The sequence below is a fragment of the Salmo salar genome, chromosome ssa16 (genome assembly GCF_905237065.1).
Source record: "Salmo salar chromosome ssa16, Ssal_v3.1, whole genome shotgun sequence".
Lineage (NCBI taxonomy): Eukaryota > Metazoa > Chordata > Actinopteri > Salmoniformes > Salmonidae > Salmo > Salmo salar.
The window spans coordinates 33,289,659-33,312,703 of NC_059457.1; the positions used below are offsets into that span (position 1 = coordinate 33,289,659).

The 23,045-nt window shown below is 43.3% G+C and overlaps 1 protein-coding gene across 2 annotated transcripts in view; it reads left to right on the forward strand.

Moving 5' to 3' along the window:
* Positions 1 to 23,045, forward strand: part of LOC106573702 (cadherin-13-like) — a 706,604-nt gene that overhangs the window by 347,175 nt on the left and 336,384 nt on the right. For both annotated transcript variants that reach the window (XM_014148993.2, XM_014148994.2), the window contains one exon: positions 3,182 to 3,326. In XM_014148993.2, coding sequence (XP_014004468.1) covers positions 3,182 to 3,326 — 145 coding nt within the window. The remainder of the gene's footprint in view (positions 1 to 3,181; positions 3,327 to 23,045) is intronic.

Sequence of the window (23,045 nt, forward strand, 5' to 3'; positions counted from 1 at the left end):
AGTGTTTTGAGTCTTCTGGAGGGAGATCTGACCGAACAAGAGCCATGGAACGATGATGGCCCATTAGACACCTGGCGCGGGAGTTCATGTTGGGTACCCTCATTCCAATACGTTATAAAAGACAATGCATTCGTCCACCTTGAATATTATTCATGTTCTGGTTAAAAAAGGCCCTAATGATTTATGCTATACAACGTTTGACATGTTTGAACGAACGTAAATATATTTTTTCCCCTCGTTCATGAAGTGAAGTCCGGCGGGCTTAGATCATGTGCTAACAAGACGGAGATTTTTGGACATAAATGATGAGCTTTTTTGAACAAAACTACATTCGTTATGGACCTGTGATACCTGGAAGTGACATCTGATGAAGAGAATCAAAGGTAATGGATTATTTACATAGTATTTTCGATTTTAGATCTCCCCAACATGGCGGCTAGTCTGTATCGCAACGCGTATTTTTCTGGGCGCAGTGCTCAGATTATTGCAAAGTGTGATTTCCCAGTAAGGTTATTTTTAAATCTGGCAAGTTGATTGCGTTCAAGAGATGTAAATCTATAATTCTTTAAATGACAATATAATATTTTACCAATGTTTTCTAATTTTAATTATTTAATTTGTGGTGCTGACTTGAATGCCGGTTATTGGAGGGAAACGATTTCCTGAACATCAACGCCACAGTAAAACGCTGTTTTTGGATATAAATATGAACTTGATAGAACTAAAAATGCATGCATTGTCTAACACAATGTCCTAGGAGTGTCATCTGTTGGAGATTGTAAAAGGTTAGTGCATAATTTTAGCTGATTTTATGGTTTTGGTGACGCCTGTCTTTGAATTGGCACAACATTACACACAACTCTTGTAAATGTACTATCCTAACATACTCTAAATTTATGCTTTCGCCGTAAAACCTTTTTGAAATCGTACTGTCACGAATCCCACCGAAGGTGGCTCCCCTGCCTGCTCGAGCGGCGCTTGTCGGTCGTCGTCGCCGGCCTACTAGCCACCGCTGATCCCTTTTTCCTTTTCTGTTTGTTTAGTCTTATTGGTTGCACCTGTTCCCTATTGTGTTCTTGATTTGTGTTTATTTAAGCCTGCTTAGCCCGCCCAGGTTTGTGCGTGATTACGTTTACTGTTGTGTTTATTTTGGATGTGCTGGCTTACGCCTTGTATTCTCTCTTTGGACTGTTTTGCCCGTTGTACTGGGTTGGTCATTTGTTTTACGCGCCCGTTGGTTTTGGCGTTGACCGTTTTGTGCCGGGAAGAATAAAGGTCGTTATACTTCACCTCTGCTCTCTGCGCCTGACTCTACCACCACTCCTAGTATCCCGTGACACTCTCCATATAAACTATGGGGCAGGTAGGGAAGAATTAACATTAAGGCTTCTCATTTCAACATTGAAGTGTACGACACATAGTGCTAAATTGGATCTCAGACATGGGTGGGTATGTTAACTAAGCAGAGCTGGGCTCACACTCTGACTCATAGTAATTCAATCAGCTTCCTTGTGTCAGATGTTGGAATTTGTTTGTTTCGCCTGTGCTCTGCTAAGCCGCAGAGGTCCCGCTGGTGAGGGGTTGACAGACTGGGCCCATACAGCAGCGTAAGGAGATGTTGAATACATAAATAAATGATATGGGCCTGTGGGGGGAGGGCTCTCAACTTTTCTTATAGGAAGAGCCAATGAAGCTCCACCCTTTTGCATAGAGATATCACAGTGAGAAACCAGGAGCTGTATGGCAGAGGAAGGCAGGATAAGCACCACAACACTGAGGGCTTATGTACAGTCTGTCTCCAGGAGCTCCAGAGCCTGATAGAGGCTGGCAGGCAGACCAGGCAGCACAGCAGGCTACCAGGCAGGACAGCAGGCTGGATGGAGGGAGGGAGTGCCTTTCATCACACAGGTCCCTGATACAGTGTCAAGAGCTAGGAGGGGAGAGAAGTGGAGGTGGATCGAGGGAGAGAAGGGGACATTGTGAAGAGGGAAGATAGGGAGAGATAAATAACTATGGTGAATGAAAGAATCCATAGTTTGATGAGAGCACACTCTAGAGTCATTCTGGGAAGTGAGTGAGGAGTCCCACTGCGCAAAAACTGGTTGAATCAACATTGTTTCAATATCATTTCAACCCCCAAAAAATATTTTTATGACAATGAAAAGTCATTGGATTTGCAAAAAGTCATCACCAAAGGGCATTTTGTCTTTTTTTTCACCTAACTTTTAACCTAAATCCAATGACATCCAATGACCAAAAAATGTTTTGTTGTTTTCACATTAAATTCACAACAGACAACTCAACTAAATGTAAATCCAAACTAGATGTTGAACTGATGTGTGCGCCCAGTGGGGTGAGTGAGTTTGAGATGCTTCCTGTGGTTTGGAGCTTACTAGGACCTCTTCATATCTGAGAACAGGCCTAATGTGTCCTCTCATTGTGTCTTCTCACTGGTAACATGGCAGAGCAGGTCTCTAACACCAGATCCATCCATTTCATTCAGGAACAGGAACAGCCACTCATCTCTCCTGCTGGTTGAGAGTAATTGCGGACCATGGGCAACAAAACGCAATGTAATTACCCCCCCTGCACAGAGCCTAGGACTGATGTTTCAAAGTCTCTCTCTAAGTGACATTTTCACTTCAGCGGGAGATAAATGCTTGCGACATCATTTGGCTGAAAATTACAGTCGTTAACTTTCATCACTGTCCATCTATTCATTACATTATAAGTTCTGCTGCTGTAGTGTTGTGAAATTGAGAGAGAGAGAGAAAACAGAGGCAAATGGAATAGCACTAGATTTGCACCACTTTCTGTTTTTTTTTTACATAGAGTTTACAGTGCTTTAAGTGGAATATCATTGGAAACAATGTAGTCACTGCTTTATTTGTTACGTGCCTATGTGCCGAGTGTGTGTGTGTTTGAGTCCGAGAATAAATACATAAACTACTCTTGTTCATACAAAATACTCTTTTTTTTACACATTTTCAACCACTTGATTGACCTCTTCTTCTCATACATTAATCTCTCAGGTGTTTAACACGCAATCAGGTACTCTATACTTTCACATGTCTATCTACCCGTGTTCATCCCGCATAAACCCTGCAATGCCAACTGGATGAGTGAAATACTCTTGTGACCTTTGAACTCCTGTCCTGACCCTTGTGTGTCCTGCCTGCAGCTGGAGGTGTCTGTTACAGACCTGAATGGGAAGCTGGTGGAGGGTCCTGTAGCCCTGCTCGTGGACGTCAATGACCAGAATGACAACAGGCCCATCTTCAAGGAGACCCGCTACGCTGGGGAGGTGCTGGAGGGCTCACCTACAGGTAGGAGATGCTGCTCTCTCTGCTTTTCTATGGCCATGTTGGGTAATATTAATTAGTGCACACTGCTGCCAACATTTTGCAATGGAAAAGGAAAACAAGCGTTTCTTATTGGACACGTTATTGGAGACTCTCCCCATTTCAGCCGTTTGGTTCCTACTGAAGACAACCCTGGGTCAAGGGAAAGCTAGTATGAAGATGGTGACTGAGTGTCATTATCGACTGTCTGCTACCGCCAGCAGTAACCATTCTTTGACTAGACTTCATAGTGTTGAATTAATGGTGGTCTCTGTGAAAGCAGCTGAGGGGACAAAAGAGAGACAGGAACATTTTGGTAGTAATTACTTTGTCATATTGATTATTTGTGCTCAGTACTTGAGAACATAATTGTTCTCAAGTGCTTCTTCAATTTTCAAAGACATACACTGACACATTTTGAAAAAACCCATGAATGTGTCAGAATAATGCACGTGCTTCGTACACACCTTGGCAAGAAATGTGACCATAGAAAGATGAACATCATCAGTTGAGCTTTTCATTCCTTTCCTCCTTTTACGAGGTTATTGTTGTTGTCTTTTTGTTGTTCAATGAATCACACAGGAAGCAGACCATTTGGAAAGTGGATGAAATCTCCTCACTCTTCTTTCCACTTCTATGGGCTGCAGAAATTCGAAAGTCAGTGAGAGAGAGCAGAGCCCTTAGAGGTCTGAACTCATTCCACCATATCACATTTCCTCTGTGGTCTCCAGCTGGCCCTGTCTGGGGCTCTGCTGCTCTGCTATCCCCGGCTCCGGCCCCTCTCCCTCGTTTGCTACTCGCCCTCTCTGGGCTGGTTACTGTAGCAATCTCAAACACTGTGGTTTAGACCAGTCACAAGGCACCTCACCCTCCCTTACCACTCACTCAGCTGTCACTATGTGTGTGTGTGTGTGTGTGTGTGTGTGTGTGTGTGTGTGTGTGTGTGTGTGTGTGTGTGTGTGTGTGTGTGTGTGTGTGTGTGTGTGTGTGTGTGTGTGTGTGTGTGTGTGTGTGTGTGTGTGTGTGTGTGTGTGGGTGTGTGTGTGTGTGTGGGTGCGTGTGTGCACATATATGTATGGCCGTGTGTAATAGTGTGTGTGTTTGTGAGAGACAGAGAAAAAGACAGAGAGAGAGAGAGTGAGTTTGCACAACACAAAAGGGTAACTCACCAGAACTTCCAGGATTACGACTTCCCTGGAGCGGATCCTTTGTTTGCTCTTCCCAGAGCAATTTAACTTATTCCAGAGGCTGACCCAAAACAACACAGGCGAAGGAGAGTTACTCGAGGCGGTCTTCTGATCCAACTTAGGAAGCGTGCACACCACACACCGCTCCTGAGTATTTTACTCGCTAATGTCCAATCTCTGGATAATACAATTGATGAGCTCAAGGTGAGAGTTGCTTTTCAGAGAGACACCAGGGATTGTAACATACTCTGCTTCACGGAAACATGGCACTCTCTGTTTGACTCTTTAAAGCCAGTTGGGTTCTCAGTATATCGCGCCGACAGGAACAAACATCTTTCCGGGAAGCAGAAGGGTGGAGGTATTTGTTTTATGATTAACGACTTACGGTGTAACTGTGATAACATACAGGAACTCAAGTCCTTCTGTTCACCCGACCTAGAATATCTCACAATCAAATGCCGTCCGTACTATCTCCCGAGAGAATTTTTGTCAATAATAGCCACAGAGGTCTATATCCCCCCAAAGCGGACACCACGGCGGCCCTCAAAGAACTTCACTGGACTTTATGCAAATTGGAAACCACATATCCTGAGGCTGCATTTATTGTAGCTGGGGATTTTAACAAAGTGAATTTGAGGAAAAGGCTACCGAAATTCAAAACGCTCGACCATTTCTATACTACCTTCCATAATGCATATAAGGCCCTCCTTCACCCTCCATTCGTGAAATTGGACCACGATTTCATCTTGCTCCCTTCTATAGGCAGAAACTCAAACAGGAAGCAACCGTGGTAAGGACTATTCAACGCTGGTCTGACCAATCGGAATCCACGATTCAAGATTGTTTTGATCACGCGGACTGGGATATGTTCAGAGTAGCTTCAGAAAATAATATCGACACATATACCGATACGGTGAATGAGTTTATCAGGAAGTTCATAGGAGATGTTGTACCCACTGTGACTATTAAAACCTACCCCAACCAGAAACCGTGGATAGATGGGAGCATTCGTGCAAAACTGAAAGCGCGAACCACCGCATTTAACCATGGCAAGAATATGGAAGAATACAAACCGTGTAGTTATTCCCTCCCCAAAGCAATCAAACAGGCTAAACGTTGGTATAGGGACAAAGTTGAGACCCAGTTCAACGGCTCAGACATGAGACGTTTGTGGCAGGGTCTACAGACAATCACGGATTATAAAAGGAAAACCAGCCACATCGCGTACACCGACGTCTTGCTTCCGGACAGACTGAACACCTTCTTTGCTCGCTTTGAGGATAATACAGTGCCACCGACGTGGCCCGCTATCAAGGACTGTGGGCTCTCCTTCTCCGTGGCCGACGTGAGTAAGACATTTAAGCGTGTTAACCCTCGCAAGGCTGCTGGCCCAGATGGTATCCCAAGCCACATCCTCAGAGCATGCATAGACCAGCTGGCTGGTGTGTTCACAGATATATTCGATCTCTCCCTTTCCCAGTCTGTTGTCCCCACATGCTTCAAGATAGCCACCATTGTCCCTGTACCTAAGAAAGCAAAGGTAATTGAACAAAATGACTATCGCCCCGTAGCACTCACTTCTGTCATCATGAAGTGCTTTGAGAGTCTAGTTAAGGATTACATCACCTCCACCTTACCTGCCACCCTAGACCCACTTCAATTTGCTTACCGCCCCAATAGAACCACAGACGATGCAATCGCCACCACACTGCCCTCTCCCATCTGGATAAGAGGCATACAATGGCTTGCGAAAGTATTCACCCCCTTGGCATTTTTCCTGTTTTGTTGCCTTACAACCTGGAATTAAAATACATTTTGGGGGGGTTTCTATCATTTGATTTACACAACATGCCTATAACTTTGAAGATGCAAAATATATTTTATTGTGAAACAAATAAAGAATTAAGACAAGAAAACTGCATAACAATTCATTGCGTAACTATTCACCCCCCCAATGTCAATACTTTGTAGAGTCCCCGTACGTCCCTATAAGCTTGGCACATCTAGCCACTGGGATTTTTGCCCATTCTTCAAGGCAAAATTGCTTCAGCTCCTTCAAGTTGGATGGGTTCCGCTGGTGTACAGCAAACTTTAAGTCATACCACAGGTTCTCAATTTGATTGAGGTCTGGCCTGTCCAAGACATTTACATGTTTCCCCTTAAACCACTCGGGTGTTGCTTCAGCAGTATGTTTAGGGTCATTGTCCTGCTGGAAGGTGAACCTCCATCCCAGTCTCAAATCTCTGGAAGACTGAAACAGGTTTCCCTCAAGAATTTCCCTGTATTTAGCGTCATCCATCATTCCTTCAATTCGGACCAGTTTCCCAGTCCCTGCCGATGGAAAAACATCCCCACAGCATGAAGCTGCCATCACCATGCTTTACTGTGGGGATGGTGTTCTCAGGGTGATGAGAGGTGTTGCGTTTGCGCCAGACATAGTGTTTTCCTTGATGGCCAAAAAGCTCAATTTTAGTCTCATCTGACCAGAGTACCTTCTTCCATATGTTTGGGGAGTCTCCTACATGCCTTTTGGTGAACACCAAACGTGTTTGTTTATTTGTTTCCTTAAGAAATTGCTTTTTTCTGGACACCCTTATGTAAAGCCCAGGTCTGTGGAGTGCACAGCTTCAAGTGGTCCTATGGACAGATACTCCAATCTCTGCTGTGGAGCTTTGCAGCTCCTTCAGGGTTATCATTGGCCTCTTTGTTGCCTCTCTGATTAATGCACTTTTTTGTGGTGCCATATTGTTTCCATTTTTAAATAATGGATTTAATGGTGCTCTGTGGGATTTTCTAAGTTTCTGATATTTTTTTATAACCCAACCCTGTACATTTTGGTCTTCATGGTGCCGCTTGTTTGGTGGTGCCCCTTGCTAAGTGGTGTTGCAGCCTCTGGGGCCTTTCAGAACAGGTGTATATATACTGAGATCATGTGACAGATCATGTGATAATTAGATTGCACACAGGTGGACTTTATTTAACAAAATATGTGACTTCTGAAGGTAATTGGTTGCACCAGATCTTATTTAGGGGCTTCATAGCAAAGGACGTGAATACGTATGCATTCCGTCTGTTTCTCAAACTAGAGACTCTAATGTACTTGTCCTCAAGCTCAGTTGTGCACCGGGGCCTTCCACTCCTCTTTCTATTCTGGTTAGAGCCAGTTTGCACTGTTCTGTGAAAGGAGTTGTACACAGCATTGTACGAGATCTTCAGTTTCTTGGCAATTTATCGCATGGAATAGCCTTCGTTTCTCAGAACAACAATAGACTAACGAGTTTCAGAAGAAAGGTCTTTGTTTCTGGCCATTTTGAGCCTGTAATTGAACCCTCAAATGCTAATACTCCAGATACTCAACTAGTCTAAAGAAGGCCAGTTTTATTGCTTCTTTAATCAACACAACAGTTTTCAGCTGTGCTAACGTAATTGCAAAAGGGTTTTCTAATGATCAATTAGCTTTTTAAAATGATAAACTTGGATTAGCTAACACAACGTGCCATTGGAACACAGGAGTGATGGTTGCTGATAATGGGCCTCTGTGCACCTATATAGATATTGCATAACAAAAACAGCCCTTTCCAGCTACAATAGTCATTTACAACATTAACCATGTCTGCACTGTATTTCTGATCAATTTGATGTTATTTTAATGGACAAAAAATGTGCTTTACTTTCAAAAACAAGGACATTTCAAAGTGACCCCAAACTTTTGACTGGTAGTATATATGTATCCTTAACCTCTATGGGCTAGGTGGGACGCAGGCGTCCCCCCCGTGGTGCACTCCATCAACAGCAGGTGCATTTCAAGAGCGGCAGTAGTCTACGATCAGCTCCTTTGTCTTGCTCACATTGAGAGAGAGGTTGTTGTCCTGGCACCACACTGCCAGTTCTCTGATCTCCTCTCTATCGGCTGTCTCATTGTTGTCGATGATCAGGCCTACCACTGTTGTGTCGTCAGCAAACTTAATTCATTCCTTACTTAGAATTACGTGCATCTTGGGTATATGTTGTGAAAATGTTAGATATTACTTGTTAGATATTACTGCACTGTCGGAGCTAGAAGCACAAGCATTTCGCTACACCCGCAATAACATCTTCTAAACAGTGTATGTGACCAATAAAATTTGATTCGATTTGAGATGATATCAGGTCCTTGTGCTCTTATCATTAGCACACCAATATGGATGGGCACAGCTATTTGAATATCTGAACAGACGTTGGTATTTGAATACATTGCGAAAGTATTCATTTTTGAGTGAAATAAAGAATTCTTATCAATGAAAATCACATCAAATCAAAAGGCTTTGTCTCAATTAAATAAAATGATCTATGTGACATTGCTACACACAAGGATATAGCATGCCATTTGATACACTTAATTTAATAAAATAACAAACTTTAGAATTTCATTTTTTTTACGTATTCCCCATAAAAAGACATAGGCTACCTAATAGCCTACACTGCTTTAATTAACGTGTGTAGCTTGTTGCTGTTGGCACTACAGAGGCTCCATGTGTAGCAACATGAAGTGGGAGATCTACAATCAATGCAAAATGGAATAACAATTACGAAATTAAGTTAGCTAAATGAGAAGTAGTAGGTCACAACGAGCAACCGACAGGTGGGCTGTTGTTTAATCTGAATGGAACGTTGTAGACAAGGATGGGTATCGCAACAAAATAGCCTCTGGGTATCTTAGCTAGCTTCTTTACATCGATTTGATGCTGTAAAGACCGGCACTGCCAGATGGGATGATAGATAATTTATGGCATTTACAAGTTTGTCTAACTAACGCGATTCAGTGGCTACTTTTTCTCTCTCTCCCTCAGGTGTCACACACACTGCTGGCCCCTGCCCAACTTTCTTAATGCGCAGCCTGTGCGACTCAGGAGAGATGTGCTGCAGCTGTTACGTAGGCTGCGCAGTAAGCAAGTGTCCAAGTATAAACAATAACACAAAACATCAGAACTGTCCGGAAATCCGAAGAATTGTTATGATATTATTTGCATAGTGAAATGATTTCAAATGCCTATCCCTACACACAAACAAATATACTGTACATAACACTATGTACAGTATACTATGTACAGAAGATGAGGGAGGAAAGTCAGCAGGCAAAGTGAGAAATGAATCCCACAGTCAGTAGAGTAATGCAGTGTTATTCCCCATGGTGACAATAGTCTTCAACTGCACCGTTTGGCTGTATGGATGCATACAGCTTGGCTAATGAAGTCATAATGATGTTAAACTCTCATTGGGGTAGTAAAACAGTAGGCACAGAGCTCTTGGTTGCACATTGAACTAATATCAAGAACCAAAGCAGGTTTTTCTAATAGCCAAAGGTCCAAATGATGGAATTACTTTAGATATCCCTGTAGCTCTTAGTAAAGTTATGGTTTAAAGCCTTGCAGTGAATTGGGTGGGATTCAGGAATATGACAGATACCCAGCGGGCTAGGTTTTTATTGGGATATGGAGGTTCAGGCCAAAATACAGATGAATCATCTTAGTTAAAAGTGTGAATCCTTTTACTAAGACAAGTTAAGGTTTTGCAAATTCCACTGCATTAACATTTCAGAACTACACTACATGAACAAAAGTATGTGGACACCTGTTCATTGAACATCTCATTCCAAAATCATGGGCATTAATATTGAGTTGGTCCATCCTTGCTGCTATAACAGCCATTCAGCCAAAAGAGCATTAGTGAGGTCGGGCACTGATGTCGGCGATTACGCCTGGCTCGCAGTCGGCATTCCAATTCATCGCAAAGGTGTTTGATGGCATTGAGGTCAGGGCTCTGTGCCAGCCGGTCAAGTTCTTCCACACCGATCTCGACAAACCATTTCTGTATGGACCTCGCTTTATTCACGGGGTTATTGTCATTCTGAAACTACAAAGGGCCTTCCCCATACTGTTGCCACAATGTTGGAAGCACAGAATCATTTAGAATGTTATTGTATGCTGTAGTGTTAAAATGTTCCTTCACTGGAACGAAGGGGCCTAGCCCTAACCATTATTACTCCTCCCAAAACTTTAAAGCTGGCACTATGCATTCGTGCAGGTAGCTTTGTCATGGCATTCGTCCGTCGGACTGCCAGATGGTGGCCTGATTCATCACTCCAGAGAACGTGTTTCCAGTACTCTGGAGTCCAATGGCGGCAAGCTTTACACCACTCCAGCCGGCGCTTGGCATTGCACATGGTGATCTTAGGCTTGTGTGTGGCTGCTTGGCCGTGGAAAACCATTTCATGAAGCTCCCAACGAACAGTTATTGTGCTGACGTTGCTTCCAGAGGAAGTTTGGAACTCGGTAGTGTGTGTTGCAACCGAGGACAGACAATGTTTACACGCTATGCACTTCAGCACTCTGCGGTCCCGTTCTGTGAGCTTATGTGACCTACCACTTTGTGGCTGAGCCGTTGTTACTCCTAGACATTTCCACTTCACAATAACAACACTTACGGTTGACCGGGACAGCTCTAGTAGGGCAGAAATTTGACAAATTGACTTGTTAGAAAGGTGTCATCCTATGACGATGTCACGCTGAAAGTCACTGACCTCTTCAGTAACGTCCATTCTACTGCCAGTGTTTTTCAATGGAGATTACATGGCTGTATGCTTGATTATATACACCTGTCAGCAACGGGTGTGACTAAAATAGCCGAATCAACTCATTTGAAGGTGTGTCCACATACTTTTGGCTATGTTGTGTAGTTTCCTGCCTAGTTTGGATTCGATTTATTCTACAAAGTAGAATCAGGTCCTCCGAGTGACTCGCTTTAATAAGATTGAAGCTGATTTGTTTTATTTGCTATGATATGTTTCAAAAACGCTCTGGTCTTGATTTAATTTCACTATATTTTCATAACATCTCTTTGGCGCAGTTGCCATGGTAAATCAAATTGAGATGAGGGATCTGACTGATGATGTACAGAGGAGACAATTAAATCCTGCTCTCATTTCACTGCTACAGCTCTCAGGGTTGTTGGAAGCGGGTTATGGGGGGGCAGGTGGGATACGTTTTCAGTCAATCACACACAGTGCCAGTAGAATGTAATGAGATGAATTTAGTGCACTTTGCCCCTGCTCCTGAGAGGTGGCACCAGGCAAGGTGTACCGTAGTTATTTAGCTAGGCGTCTATGTGGACAGGGGTGGGTGTGAGATGAGGTTAATGGGATCAGTCTCATAATTATGCCCCTGCCAATACCATCCTAATCAGGACCCAACCCCACAGCCTCACACTCAAAATGCCCCCATGTCATTCAGCAAATGACCACTGACTGCATCATTAATCATAGAGGTGGACAGGTCCTAGACGAGTCCTGGACCTCTGGCCTGTCCTGTCCTGTCATCAATATGGACTTCCCAGGAGGAGGGGTCCAATCAGAGACCTTACAACCCTACTGCTGGCCTCAAACATGCTCCCCAGGGTTAACCCTTACCCTCCCATAAAATTACATTACTGTAACACACAACCTGTAGAGGAGTTAATTTGTTTGTTTGATTTCGATATTAATGTGTGAGGAGCAAGCATGTGTTTGTGTGCTTTCCAAAATCGAATACTGTAGTATACTGTAGAATACTACACTACACACTAACATGTGTAGTACTTACTATAGAAGTTAGTAGTATACTGTAGAATACTATAGTAAATACTACAGTATTATCTGCAAAAACACTACAGTTAATAAATAATAAACTATGTTATAAACTGGGTGGTTTGAGCCCTGAATACTGATTGGCTGACAGACGTGGTATATCAGACGAATACCACGGGTATGACAAAACATTTATTTTTACTGCTCTAATTACTGTACATTGGTTACCAGTTTATAATAGCAATAAGGCACCTCGGGGGTTTGTGATATATGGCCAATATGCCACTGCTAAGGGCTGTATCCAAAAACACTACAGTACATTCTACAGTATACTACAGGCCGCACAAAACACTACAGTAAATACTACAGTATACTACAAACTGAAAAACAATACATGAATTACTATAGAATATACTACAGTTTTTATATTATCGTTAACTTTAATTGCTGCAGTATACTACAATGAATACTACAGTAAAGAGAATATAAACACTAGAGTGAATACTGTAGTATTTAGGCCTTCTATAGTATTATTTCATGTGGGTTGCCTTATTTTATTTACCTCACTCTTTACCCTACATATGTTCTGCAATATTCCACACCATATTTCTTCAAGAATAACTTAACCATACCACAGCATACTTAGTATAGTTGCCCCCAAACAAACCCTCTAAACTACCATGGAAATTATGTTTGTGTGGAGTGTGTGTTTTACTGTAGTATGTGATAATACAGTATGGTGATGTATGTGATGTGTGGTGTGTTTGTCTCTGTTGTGGGGGCCAGCAGGCAACAGGGGAGGCTGCAGGGGACAAAGGCTCACTGCTCCTGACATTTCTGTGCAAACTGATAACTGAGCAACCCCAAGCCCAGCTCTCCTGGCAAGCCTTTCTCCCCTTCTGTTTACTTACCCACACTCCTTTTCAGTTCCATTTTTACTCTTTCTATCTTACTCCTCTCTCACTGCCATGCATGCCCCAAGGTTGTTTGTACATTTCGACATGCACTCTCGTTTGCTTTTTGTTTTTACTCTCTCAATTTCTCCTATACCCCAAGCACCCCATCTTTTTTGACAGCCTTAGAATAGTTGGTCTGCCTTGCTACAGTTCATGAAAATATTTACAGTACATCTTCAAGGTATCTGTGTGGAATAAAGTGCATGCCTCTATTTGGCCATTTGTGTTGGGGGTGGGTGTTTTTCTATATCTGCCCTCAGTACTCAGGCCATGTTTGTTTTTTGTCAGCTAAGTATTTAAACAAATCCTTCTCATGAAATTGAACATGATGAGGAATAAATGAACATATTCCAGATAACTGGGTTTGTGCAAGTTTTACCATCAAATGTGTGTCTCTATCAGAAGTAATTATCGCCGAGGCTCCAGCTGTGAGAATGGATGTGAAGGATGCATCTGCATTCCTCTACGCAGTCTGACTCTGCTTTGCTCTCGGCTCAGTTTCCCAAAAGCATCTTAAGGCTAAGTTAATCGTAAGAACCTTCGTAGGAGCATCGCTAAATCTCCAAGCTGTTTTTCAAAACCATTGGTACTAAAGTTGCAATTGAAAATGCTTCTTATTTACTGACTGCCTCAGACCACTCGTAGAACAGATATGTGCGTTGTCAGATAATTTTTTGCCCTTCCGTGTCACTTTATAAACAGAAGATCTCTCCAATAACTTCAGAACGCAGTTGACTAGAAATACAAAAGTTGCCAATGTCTGCAATTGTTAGGCTACAAACAACAAAGGATGATTCAAATGAAAACCGAGATTATTGTATTAAAATATAAATATAGTAGGCTACATAGGCCTGTATATTACAATTATATTGAAATCATTTTCAAGCTCACTCAATTGATTTCTAATTTGCTATTTGTAGGCTACTGTCTGTACCGCAATATATTTCATGATGTTTAACAACATGTGTGCAATAGAGTAGGCTAAAAACATTTGGGATCCATGTAGAACCCTCTGTGGAAAGGGGTCTACATGGACCCATAAAGAGTTCTACCTGGAACCAGAAGGGTTTAACCAGGAACCAAAAAGGTTTATTCAAAGAGTTATCCTATGAGGACAGCCGAAGAACCCTTTTAGGTTCTAGATAGCACCTTTTTTTTCTACGAGTGTAGGTGATAATATATCTCTTGGAGCTGATCAGCATTGTGGAATAATTCTAATTTTGAGGTAAGATGTATCGACACATGCTCCAACGACACAGTTAGCAAATGTTTTTTCTGCATGGTGTTTTGAGAAACACGTTACATCTTTGGCCGTTGTAAGAACGATGAATCGGTAACACACTGGTAGCCCTAAGTTCGATCGCTATCATGAGAGAGAGACTATATACAGTTCATTCAGAAAGTATTCAGACCCCTTACTTTTTCCACATTTTGTTACTTTACAGTGTTATTCTAAAAAGGATTCCATAGTTTTCTCCCCCTCATAAAAGTCTACACACAATACCCCATAATGACAAAGCAAAAACAGGTTTTTAGAAATGTGTGAAACTGTATAAAAAACAACTGAAATATCACATTTACATAAGTATTCAGACCCTTTACTCAGTACTTTGTTGAAGCACCATTGGCAGCAATCACAGCCTCGAGTCTTCTTGGTTATGACACTACGAGCTTGGCACACCCGATTTTGGGAAGTTTCTCCCATTCTTCTCTGTAGGTCCTCTCAACGTCTGTCAGGTTGGATGGGGAGCATCACTGCACAGCTCTAGGAAGAGTATAGGGGGTTCCAAACTTCTCTCATTTAAGAATGATGGAAGCCACTGTGTTATTGGGGACCTTCAATGCTGCAGAAATGTTTTAGTACCCTTCCCCTGATCTGTGCCTCGACACAATCCTGTCTCTGAGCTCTACGGACAATTTCTTTGACCGCATGGCTTGGTTTTTGCTCTGACATGCACTGTAACCTGTGGGACCTTAAATAGACAGGTGTGTGCCTATCCAATTAATGTCTAATCAATTTAATTTACCACAGGTGGACTCCAATTAAGTTGTAGAAAGGATCATCTCAAGGATGATCAATGGAAACAGGAGTCTCATAGCAAAGGTTCTGAATACTTTTGTGAATAAGGCATGTTTTTATTTGTAATACATTTGCAAACATTTAAAAAAAAACTGTTTTAGCTTTGTCATTATGGGGTATTGTGGGTAGATTGATGAGGATTGTTATTGATTTAATCAAATTTAGAATAAGGCTGTAACGTAACAAAATGTAGAAGGGGTCTGAATACTTTCCGAATGCACTGTATATGAAGACTATACGAATGGCGTAACATGTACAGGTTGACACGGGAACAGGACTCCGTCAGGAATGGGAGGGAAGTTCTAGAGTCAAGTTCTGAACGTGACAGAATCGGCAGTTCAAAGGAATGGGCAGTATAGGAATATTATATTTTTTTATATAAAAAAAAAAACATGTGTAGGCCTAATATAGATTACATAATATAGATTATTTATCCATATACAGTAATAGACAATCTTTACTGAGCAACAGCCAAACGGAGCAGCTGCTATGGCTGCCATATATACAGTGATTGATGATGGCTAATCACATGCAGAGCAGGGGACAGACAGACAAGCAGCTAACAGAGGATGTTATTTCTGCGATTAAAAATGAGCACGGGATGGGACAGATTATTATCAGGATGGGACAGGAAAGTTCCCGGGTTATGAAACTGTTGTAGGATCAAGATAGTACAATAAAAAACTTCAAATGTGCAGTTTGAACTACTACAGGAAAGGATGTTGCAGGCTAGGTCAGTGCTGCCTCCTCTCAATGGTAACTCAAGTCGAAGGCCATCCAGGGTACTGCAATTAGCAAATAAATTCTCTTTATAGCTTCTTCTGTGTGTTATTTTTTTATAAAAGGACATACATCTGGTCTATTAGAAGTAATTATGCTTCCAGTACCGCAGTCAGCCTTGAACTTCCATGGCTTCAATGAGAGGGGCCAGTCATTCTTCTCTGACACACACAAACACACTCACAGACGATGGTCAGGGCAAAGCTATTGTGTACTCTTTTGCACGATCCACTAACATTGCATCAGCTAACATCATAATAATAAACGCAATTTAGTAGATGCTTTTATCCAATGCAGCTTACAGTTATGCGTGCATACATTTTGTGTATGGATGGCCCTGGTGTTACGCATGCCTCTAGGAAGAGGGAACGTAACACCCTCCTACAACTCAACTCCCCGTGGTGTGAAAGAGGTATGGGACTGTAGGTGCGAGTAAGGATGACAAAAGGCAGAGAATTACCGTTTACTGAGAATTTATTCCGTTGCACGGTAATTTTGGGGAAAAGGGGCTGGACAGAACCAAAGCAAAGAAAGTAAATATCAAAGCCCCCTCTCCTATCTTACCTGCCTACCCACTACTTACCCATCTAGCACCACCTGGTGCACTAACCAAAATACAGGGGATGGTCCGACCAGGTCTTACCTAGTGTGCATAGACAGTGAATATGACTGATTATGTATGCCCGCGGGCCTCATGCCCAAGCACTCCCTAGGTGCCTTCCCCTTCCCCCCTGGGAACAAATGAAAGAATATTATAAACAATTTCAATAATCAAAACCACTTCATCCTATCCTACACACATACCTCAGAAGCAGCGGCTACACAATACTTAACAAAAAACTCTGAGCAACAACTAACACAGAATTAACCATCAGCTCTCTCAGCAACAACTAACATAATATAACCATCTCTGTTAGCAACAACCAACATGATATAACCCTCAGCCATCAGCCTCCTCTCTCAGCAATCATCTGGTTCTCTTCTGAGCAACAGAGCACTGGCTTATATTGGTTCAGAAGGAGTCTGTAATTGAAGACAGCTGCGTCTTGCCGAGGGGGCGGGGTCAGCTCTCCAATCATCAATGGGGGCCGACCAATCAGCTGCTTGGGGAGAATTTCAGGAAGCCATTTCCTGAAACACACCCTCACAAATACAAAAACTACAACACAGAAACTGGGGAACGTAACACATTTACATTTACATTTACGTCATTTAGCAGACGCTCTTATCCAGAGCGACTTACAAATTGGTGCATTCACCTTATGATATCCAGTGGAACAACCACTTTACAATAGTACATCTATATCTTTTTTAGGGGGGAGGGTGGGGGGGGGGTTAGAAGGATTACCTTATCCTATCCCAGGTATTCCTTAAAGAGGTGGGGTTTCAGGTGTCTCCAGAAGGTGGTGACTGACTCCGCTGTCCTGGCGTCGTGAGGGAGCTTGTTCCACCATTGGGGTGCCAGAGCAGCGAACAGTTTTGACTGGGCTGAGCAGGAACTGTGCTTCCGCAGAGGTAGGGAGGCGAGCAGGCCAGAGGTGGATGAACGCAGTGCCCTTCTTTGGGTGTAGGGACTGATCAGAGCCTGAAGGTACAGAGGTGCCGTTCCCCTCACAGCTCCGTAGGCAAGCACCATGGTCTTGTAGCAGATGCGAGCTTCAACTGGAAGCCAGTGGAGTGTGCGGAGGAGCGGGGTGACGTGAGAGAACTTGGGAAGGTTGAACACCAGACGGGCTGCGGCGTTCTGGATGAGTTGTAGGGATTTAATGGCACAGGCAGGGAGCCCCGCCAACAGCGAGTTGCAGTAATCCAGACGGGAGATGACAAGTGCCTGGATTAGGACCTGCGCCACTTCCTGTGTAAGGCAGGGTCGTACTCTGCGAATGTTGGATCGGGTCCCCGCCTTGATGTTAGCGGAGAACGACAGGGTGTTTCCCAGGGTCACGCCAAGGCTCTTAGCACTCTTGGAGGAGGACACAATGGAGTTGTCAACCGTGATGGCGAGATCATGGAACGGGCAGTCCTTCCCCGGGAGGAAGGGCAGCTCCGTAACACCTGGTAATAAAACCGACAACCCTGGCGGTGCAAGCACCATACTCTACCAGCTGAGCCAAACAGGACCATGACATGCCATCCACTACAAACCATTCAATGACACTCAAATCCATTAGCACTATCCCAGTATCCAATGACCTCATATGTGAGAACATGCTAAAGTGTCCAATGATGCTCTACTTAATGAATCCTTGTCCAGACTTGCTGAACTGATCGCCCTACTGCAGCCTATTCTACCTCCTCCCATGTGGTTCACCGTCTGACAGGAGACATTTCTGCGTTTCCCACTTGTCACAACTGAACACGGAGCGGCAGAGCTGAGAGACTACCGGGGTGTTGGGTCATCAGGTTCAGAAAATAAAAGGAGAACAAAATCAATACCTAATTGCCAAGACTGGCCCCCGTGGAGGGCTAGGGAGGCCAGATTCCAGATTGATCCGGGAGAGAAAATTATTGGGCTAAGGGTGACGCTAATGCTGGCAGGTAATTTGTAGCATAATGGCACCTTGTCTGTACCATTAGGATTTCCTCACATAGCTGTCTGGGTCTCTCACAGCACAGACCCACTACTGCTCACAGCTTGGGGAGCCTTTCACACAATGCCTCATTATCTGTTCTTCAAGCCAAGCAACCACTTTACTCAATCTCTGTTGTTGATTGAGTAAAGTGGTTACTCTATATACTGATGGCTGGACACTTATGGACACTGTATGGAAAATTATTGTACTTGGTTTAAATGTTTTGTTAGAGTGGTTATGGGATACTTACTTGAGACACATCACATGACAGTCCTACTTCCTCATTTAGAGACGGGAGACTCCAGGAACAGGTTCTGCAGGCGTCCTGATGTGTATCGTGGTGTAGCCAACTGTCTCTCAGGGGTAGACGGTGAAAAGTCTGTCTCCCCTCTAGAGAAACTATAAACACTCCCTCATTGTTTATTCATTCATTTATACACTTTTGTCCTCAAAAGACTACAATTAGATTTGTCTGGAGCGATCATAAGTGAGCTTTCTTCTTTTGAATTACCATAAGGAGCAATATGCATGACTCCTCTGTGGAAAAAATAGCTCTCTAAAAATGCTTTATTCTCAGTGCGATTTGATCTGAATATATGCGAATATGCCTTTATTCCAATACATTTCAGTGGTTTGGGGTAAATTAAACCACTCTTTTAGCAGTTGATGTGGTGGCTCTTAGTTCATCTCTGAACTAAATTGCATCATTCTGGGCCCATCCCTCCCTAAATTGCATCATTCAGGGCCCATCCCTTCCTCCCTCTCCCCCTCTCCATTCGTCATGCGTGAGTGCTATGCAGATCAGAGCTCTCTCCCAGACTTCCAGGGACAATCAGGCAGTACTGTGGGTTGTGAGGTGCAGCTGTGGCTGCCACTGTGGTCTCCCCGGTGGCAGATCCACTACATGAACGCTGCTAATCTATTAAAGAGTTTCTATTCTCCTTCTGTCCCTCTACTCTGTCCCACATCAACTGGGGCTTGATTATCTGTCCCCCTCTCTGCGAGACGAGGGGACCCTGCTCTGACTCACACAGCCCCACTGAGAGAGACCAGACAAACCAATCTCTCCCCCGTCTTCTCTCCCCTGCCTCAATCTGCCTCTGCTCCAACGGCCTGGGAATTTTAAGAGCCTGCACTCTTTCCAGTTCCCCAATTTAGTTTATCTACCCTCATTGTTTCACATAAGTGTTCGCCGACAGGATAACCCCTTTAGAACTGGCCCACGTCCCCTGGTGGGACTTTTAAAAGGTTTATATTGAAGGCAGGAGAGCCAGAAAAGTGTTTTATGGAGATAGCATTTAAAAATATCTTGACATGTTTTGTTCAATTTAAATCAATGCTAGTCTAATCTTTGGGTCCTGGGCTAATAAAGAGGGAGCTATAACTGGGAGCCCTGAGCCTGATGATAGCTGAGGTTTAACTTCAGCTTCTCAGTTTGTTTACATCTGGGAGGTTTAGTATTCATGATGCCATGCATACCCAAGGCTGTTTAAAACTTGCTGATATCAAGCCTTTGATGGTCTCTCTCTCTCTATTTACGTCAATAGATAAAACATCAAGAACTGATTTGGAGTTCATCTACAAAAAGTCCCCTGCTCTTTCCGCTGAGATAAACTTTTATTGGGAAGAAGACTGAGAGTATCCCCAATGTACAGTTGTTGCTGTCAGGTTTAGAAGGTCTGATGCTGTTTTAGCTATGTCTTCATGTTTGATACTCAGTTGGGATGTTTAGTGGGTAATTCATGCAGCATATGATGAGGGAACGTTAAATCAAACAACAGGCTGTATTTATAGAAATTAACATTTACCCAGGACATGTCTTATTACCACAGCATATTTTAGTAGATTATATCTGGAGTGCACCCTTATGCAAGGGCCAGGCTGCTTCTCTTCGAAAGTGTTGAGTTGAGTCCTTGGACATTCGGTCATATGTCTGTGTGTGTCAGACCTTTGACTGTGACCACAGAGACTGTGAAAGGGATAACTCTGAGAGACTGTGAAAGCTAGAACCCCCCCCCTCCTTATTTCCTTTTTCACATTAAAAGTTTAAAACTATAACCTTTCTTTGCTCAAGTTATTGATTGTGTATTGAAAACATTTCCATGGGCAATGTTATGATTAGATAGGACAAACCTAAAGCAGGAGTTTGCTCAGTGTCTTGACACAGACCTTCCATCTAGCACTACTTACATTACCTGTTCCTGCGTCTTTCAAATGACAGTGGCCGGGAGTGTTTGAACAGAGAGACCTACAGTTCATGGATATCAAAATCTCAAACCGGTGTTCTCTCTCCACCGGTTGTGTCCTGCGCTGTGCTCTGTCTTTGTCAGAGGCATGTTCCAGTTTGCTGAGATACGAAGAGCTCCAGGGCTCAGCTGCCACAGGACACTAGTACAGTTTTGCTCCAGGGTATGAACTCTTTGATTGAGTATCGATTGGGGATTGTCAGACGAGCGGCCTGGACGTGGCCTGTACATTGAGCTCTGCTGTGTTCCCTGTACTGTTATCAACTCTGTGGCTTTTACACTGAAACAAAGAGCTAATTACATTACAGAGTATCACAGGGTCACAGAGGTGACAGAGGTAGTTCCGGTAGTTCTGAGACAAGACATAACTCCCAGAGGCGATGAGCCGTGCAGATGATATGGGTGCTGTTTAAGTCAATCTAACATTGCATCAAAACATCAGGAGAGTAACTGTGAACCATATTATTATTGGCATCCTTATTAAGAACTCTTATTTTGTGCTTTAAATCCACATAGTAAATACCATGTGTACGCCCTCTGGGGGGACTGTGGGGTGGTCTTGCATGGTTGAGGGGTATCTTGAATGGTTGGTGGCCTGGCGGTTGGGAGCGTTGGGCCGGTGCTCTAGAGGTTGTTGGTTCGGGTCCCCGATTCAACTGGGTGGGGGATCTGTCGATGTACCCTTGGGCAGGGCGCTTGACCATGGTTGCTCCTGTGGGTCGCTCTGGATGGGAGCGTCTGCTAGATGACTGGTATGTAATGCCAATGTTTGATTGGATTCACTGCACGTGGATTGTATGTTTCCTCAAGGAGAAAGCCTCCACTTCAATGTCAAAGATAATAAAACAAAAACACTTTAGTAAATACTACAGTAATGTCCCCAAAAACACTACAGTAAATACTACAGTATACTACAGTCCGCAAAAACAGTACAGTGAATACTATCGTATTTCTACCATAGCATACATTATAGTATTTTTTTATTTGGGAAGCCGTCTTGTATAAACTTCTGCCATACCTTACCTCATTACTAACCTTCAGAGTGGTCCTGAGAAATCAGGTGGGAGCGAAGGTTCAAAATACATATTCAGATCCCTACCTACACTGTACAATCAAAACAACTTAAAGAGACGCATGGGTAGCCTAAATGGTATTATGGGGTTAGTCAAGTGAAAACCAGGGAAGCACGATCTTTAAATATGTTTCCATGTTTTTGCTTTATTCATTTCCATTTTCTTTTTGACAGCTTGAAAAATGGTTTTCACCAAAACAAAGCACTAAAACACTTGCAAGTTTGACTAAAATGGAATGCTGTCAGGATCATATTAACCTAAAGTTTTTGAATAAATTGCTTTTTCTTTAATTTGTCAAGCGCACCCGTTTGTTATGTCCCCTGGGGAAACACCAAGCACAGAATTTCATTTACAGAAAAAAGCGAAAGAACCACTTAATTACTTTTCAGTTTTTTGGTCAATCTGTGTTTAGGTTGGGTTGTTATTAGCAGTGCATCTTAAGTTTGTGCTTTTGGAAAACAGACCTTCTGTCACGTCCTGGCCAGTATATAAGGTTAATTGTTTTGTAGTTTGGTCAGGGCGTGGCAGGGGGTATTTGTTTTATGTGGTTCGGGGTGTTGTGTTTGTGTAAAGGGTGTTTGATTTAGTATTTCCGGGTTTTGGTTTATGTTTAGTTAATTCTAGGGTTAGTCTAGTGTGTGTGTTTCTATGTTTGGTTGATTGGGGTTGGGACTCTCAGTTGAAGGCAGGTGTTGTCTATCTGCCTTTGATTGAGAGTCCCATATATTAGGGTGTGTTTGTATGTGTTATTTGTGGGTGATTGTTCTGTGTTTCGCCTTGTGCCTTACCAGACTGTTTTTGTTGATCGTTCGTGTTTTGTTATTTTGTATGTTCGTTTTGAAGATAATTAAAAATCAAGATGAGCATTCACGTACCTGCTGCGTTTTGGTCCTCATTCACCGACAACAACTGTGACAGAATCACCCACCACCAAAGGACCAAGCAGCAGAGGAAGGAGCAGACGGAGTTCGAGTTGGACTGGCGGGAGAAGTGGACTTGGGAGGAAGTTCTGGACGGGGCCGGACCTTGGCACCAGGCTGGGGATTATCGACGCCCGCAGTGGGAAATTGAGGCAGCCAAGGCAGAGAGGCGGTGGTACGAGGCCAAGTACGCGCTGAAGGAGAAGCACGAGAGGCACCCCCAAGAATTTTTTTTGGGGGGGCACACGGGTAGTTTGGCTAGGCGTAAGAAGAGCCGGAAACCAGCTAC